The sequence below is a fragment of the Ammodytes marinus genome (genome assembly GCF_949987685.1).
Source record: "Ammodytes marinus genome assembly, chromosome: 17".
Taxonomy (NCBI): Eukaryota; Metazoa; Chordata; class Actinopteri; order Uranoscopiformes; family Ammodytidae; genus Ammodytes; species Ammodytes marinus.
Genome location: NC_137221.1, coordinates 21887304 through 21892303, shown reverse-complemented (window position 1 = coordinate 21892303; position 5000 = coordinate 21887304). Strand labels below are relative to the sequence as shown.

The 5000-nt window shown below is 42.0% G+C and overlaps 1 protein-coding gene across 1 annotated transcript in view; it reads right to left on the bottom strand.

Annotated features, from left to right (window-relative positions):
- The window catches only part of lamb1a (laminin, beta 1a), a 27111-nt gene that overhangs the window by 19121 nt on the left and 2990 nt on the right, over positions 1-5000 (bottom strand). The window contains exons 3-8 of the mRNA XM_080045010.1: positions 3954-4089; positions 2294-2367; positions 1750-1938; positions 1086-1149; positions 242-441; positions 9-129 (exon numbers count right to left, since the gene is read on the bottom strand). Coding sequence (XP_079901136.1) covers positions 9-129; positions 242-441; positions 1086-1149; positions 1750-1938; positions 2294-2367; positions 3954-4089 — 784 coding nt within the window. The remainder of the gene's footprint in view (positions 1-8; positions 130-241; positions 442-1085; positions 1150-1749; positions 1939-2293; positions 2368-3953; positions 4090-5000) is intronic.

Below are 5000 nucleotides of genomic sequence, written 5' to 3'. Positions count from 1 at the left end.
GAACTCACTCTTGCAGGCGTTGGTGTTGCGTCCCTCTGCCGGCCTCCATGGCAGGTCGTGGTGAAAGTCCTGGCACAGTTCACAGTTCAACCCTTTGGTGTTGTGGTTACACATGCAGTGACCATGAACCTGGAGACCAAACCACACAGTTCAGCTGATTAATAACAATCTACAATCTGCCTTTTACATTTTACAATGGATCAGGCTGGTCTCACCAGGCTATGCTAAGCTAGGCTCTCACCATTCCCTCCTCTGAGTGCGCCCCCTTGACGGGGGCGCACTCAGAGGCGTGACCGTAGCAGAAGCAGTTTCCTCGCACCACCATGTCGTACACAGCGTAGTAATATTTCTCTTTGATCTCCATGCGAGGGTCCAGCAGGTTGTCTCCCAGTGTGTGGAGTTTGGTGAACTTCACTCTCAGGTTGGTGATCTTCAGCATGTCTGAACACAATCCAAACATCAATAATCAATTAACAGAGACTGATCGAAAAGCCCCATACATGCTCGTCAACACAAGGTCAATAACATGCAATAGGCGTTTTAGGACAAAACAGTTGTCGGAACATTTTTAGAGGAACTTACTACTGGGGAACTAAACACTTGTTAAAGGTGCAGTGTGTAGAATTTATAGTTATTTTTCAGAACAGTCTTGGTAGAAATGGAATAAAATAATCATCAGTATGTTTAAGTCAGTGTATAATCTCTTGTTTTTTTTAATGACCTTGGAATGAGCCTTTTATATCCACAAAGGAGTAGGCGTAGTTATACATGGCAGAACATTGCTTGAAAAAAAAAGTGCAAAAATAAACGGCTGACTGGCGGCAAACTAAAGCAGTTTAGAAATCCTGCATTTAGCTTACAATTGAAGGGATATTTATGTGTTAGGTAAGCCTTTATATACAGTATGTGGTTAAAAAGCGATTTTTTTCTTCTTTGGACCACTTCTGTTACTATAGTTCCTCTGGTGCTCTGAAAGTTCCTCTAAACAATGATCTAAGAACTAGAATAAATCACGGTTTCTGCCGTCCCGTCTGTGATCAGAATCTAATCAATAATCCTGAAAGATGGTTGTTACAGTCACTTACTCTGGATCCTGGGGCTGTACGGATCGTCGATCTTAAACACCGGGTCCAGAACTCTGAAAATCAGCTGAGAGACAAACACCACATTTCAAAAGATGACATCACTGCGTGTGTTATTACATCATCATTGGTGGATAGATGATTATGCCTCGTTTCCACTGAGCAGTGCAGCTCTGGTCGGTGCTGCTCGGTTACGCTAGACCTGGGTTGCGTTTCCACCGCCGACAGAACCCTTTTGGTAGGGCAGGGTTTAATGCCGGACGGGGATAGAAAGCTACGGGAACGACTATGTTGACGTCATAGCTGCGAGACACAGTGTAGCCTGCTGATTAACTCAATCAATGTTTAATGTATTGTCCTGTTTATTATCTTGGACCATGAGTCTGTAATAATAAGAATAAAGTCTATTGTAGATCAATCAACGGACTGCAGTGTGTAGCTCCACCCTTTTGGGAAACTTTCAAACGGCTTGGTCCCAAATATAGGAGATGGCTCAGCTCGCATATTTGGGGACCCTACCCAACTTTTGGATAACAACCATCGAAATGCAAAATAAAAGCGGGCTAAGCCGACCCGAACCGAACCACACCCTGCTCAGTGGAAACAAGGCTTTATATTTTAGACCAGGTTTCTGGTGGCTTTAAGCGGTTGGTGGATTGTAGCTTACCTCTCCTTCAGTGGAAGGCTCGATGTCGGAGTAGTGTGAGTCACAGATGACATCATCCACCTTCTGCATTGGACCGTTGGAGACGAACGGGAAGGAAGTCTCACAGTCGTAGGCAAAGTAACGGTAAACCTGCCACGTCTTCCCAAAGTCAGCCGAGCGCTCGATCACCATGGCAGCCGGGCGAAACGTCTGAGAAACAAAGTTAACGTGAATGGCTGTCTGAGAACAAGAACTACATCAGCTGACATGTCTATAAGATCCAGATCTCCTGACAATAAGGGTCATTAAGTTTCTTCTTTATTAGTCAATTTACACAAGGTACATTGAGATTTGTCTATTCGCATATCCCCTCTAAAGACAACACACTCCAGAGGGAGTCCTCCTCGTGCAGGGTCAGACATAGTACAGTGCTCCTGGAGCAGTTTGGGGTTAAGTGCCTTGCATCAGTGCCTTCCTGTAAACAGCTGTTTAAACTTAACTGATCGGTGACAAGGAAACCCCGTCCCCTGTGATTACCCACAATCCCCTGCTGCGTGTGACTCACCTTGAAGGTCATGATGAGGTGAGTGAAGTGAAACTCCGCCTCCAGGTTCAGCTGAAGGGTGACGTTTTCCAGACCTAAAGAATATCACAGCAGTACAATCGTAAGGTTAGGATAAGGGTTAGTTACATCCTACCATTAGCCTTAGCCAGGGCTGTACAGTGCGACAGTTTTGATCGCATTTGCTACTGAAATTGATCACGTGCGATGATGAATACAAGTCCAGTCGCACCAGTGCTAATGAGCAGATGCTGTCTCTTTGAAACACAGAGGAGCTATGCACAATACTGCTTAGAGGGCTCTACATTAACACTCTCCAAATGCGGGTGAATGTAGTCTTAGGCGAGTAAGTTATTAAGTCTACCCTCCACTTTGGCTGGTGAAAGATGTGTGCTCGGGATCTGTGCTTGTGCGGCGATTATAGCGTCTAACTTCACCAACGGTTAAAAACAGGAAGGAGACGGCTCTCTTTACCTTAACGCAGTCAAGTTAGTGCGTGTGCAAACAGAAAATTTCCTGTGCGCCTTCACAATAAAAGTCGGTTACTAGCCAAATGCGAGTTGACTCTTATTTTGAAGCAGGTAAGAACAGGAAGTTAGCGCTTCACAGCCCTGCAGTCAACCATGGACCTATAAAGAAAGCAGTCAACAGCAGTAACTATCTATGATTTAAACAAAGATTGACACAACCTATTTAACTTGAATTTAACCTAAATTGTATAACTATGTTTACTAATTTATTTAATAGGCTATATGTTCAATGTTTTAAAGTATGGTTTTCATTAAAAGAATGAAATGTTCTAAACATTTTTGTTATTATTAGCCTAATATAATAATGATATGCTTATAAAAATATATAGGTATAGACATTATTTTTTATAGTTCTATGGGGAGTGGGAAATAATTCTGAATCAGCAAAAAAATTGCCATTGACAGGTTAGACTCTTGTCTAAATTGCAATCAGTGCACCCCTATTAATTTTTCTACAATTATTACTGCACACTAGGATATCATATTCATTGAGAATCTCAAATAAAACCAAGATGACATGCTCAAAGGTAATTAGTGCTAAAAGCAAGGGTTAGGGTCATGCAAGTTTTCGATCATACTTTGTGTGCTACCAAATTTAGTTTTGTGCTACTGAATTTTTTTGCTTGCTAGCACCAGTGCTACCACTTTAAAAAATAAGCGTGCAGCCCTGGCCTTAGCCCATCACCATCTGATAATCTATAATCAATGCATTCACTGTGTTGACTGTTCATCAATATTCTGACATTACTACTAGAGCTGTGCCCGAATCACAACTTACGTAGACAAAATCTGATTGGTTGAATCTTGCCTATAGTCGATTAATAGTGGATAGTTTTTTTTCCTCATTGATCCATATTCTCATCTGTGACATTTGGGCTTCCAAACAAGGTTAATGTTTATTTTGTACATTGTAACCTGTAACACCCTATTACAGTTTGTCTTCTTGTCTTGGCATGAGAATGTATTATCTTGTGACTAGTCTACCATTCACACACACTAAGGAGAATGATTAAAAGCTCATGATTTATGTATTGTTAACGCCCAATGCCTAGCCCAATAGGCGCTGTATCATGATTTCTATGGAGAAACTATCAGACATTCAGCCCCCCCCCCCCCCCCCTCCTCCTCCTTACCGTTCTCAGACTGCCACCAGGTCTTCAGTCTGTTAGCGAAGGTTGGGACCACGTTCTCTATCCGATGTCCGTATGTCTCATCGACGATGTCAACGTACGACGTCATGGAGTCGCACACAAAACATTTCTTCTCCTCCTGATGAGACGAAAACATGAAGGAGTTTAGTGAGGTCGTTCAAATTTAAAATCAAGCTTTATTTCTTCAGCGCAGTTTATTACAAACCTTATTCTCTCTGAGTTACAGTGGAGCTTCTAATCAGAAGACGATGTTTTTTTTAATTATGAACTCAAAGAAAAAAAGTTTATAAAATGTGGAGAATAAAAAGCAGTGGAGCTAAGAGGACGTCTGGTTTGGAGTCAAAATGAGGTTTGAGCCCGTTGTCTGCCTTTACGACGATAGCAAAGATGCATCGTTTGTGTTTTAATAATGTTTTACTTAAAGAGTTATTGATCCTGGAAGTTACAATCTGTCAGTATCTTTACAACTTCTCCGCAGTCTGGAACTGTCTGCTTTACTCTCCACATCTACACTTTCTTTTTTGAAGTGACAAAAGAAAAACAAACTTCCTCCTCTCACTCCTTTCACTCTTCCGTAGTTTAGTAAATTAGTTCTTTTTTTCTTCTCTTTTTTGTATTGCTTTGTAAATTGCCTCTGTCTACAGAATCTGATGATCAAACATTATTTAGTCTGAGTGGAGGCCGGTTTTGGTTAGAGTCTGTGCAGTGTATAATCTCAACATCATGTTTCCTGTTTGACAAACAAGAAATGGGAGAAACCTCAGTAAGTTTGTGTTGGACTCAGACGTTAACATGGAGCGTACTGAGCGTGCTCAGGTCACTCCGTCTCATTGGTTGGCCCAGTTTGACCTTCGACCTTAAACAGCGTCTGCCTTTTCTCATTAAGAACATCTGGACAAACAACCGCTGACAAAGATTCCTTTATAAGGAGAGATTATTCACAGGAAGCACTGCAGACTGGAAGACACAGACACACAGTGAAATACACACACACACACACACACACACACACACACACACACACACACA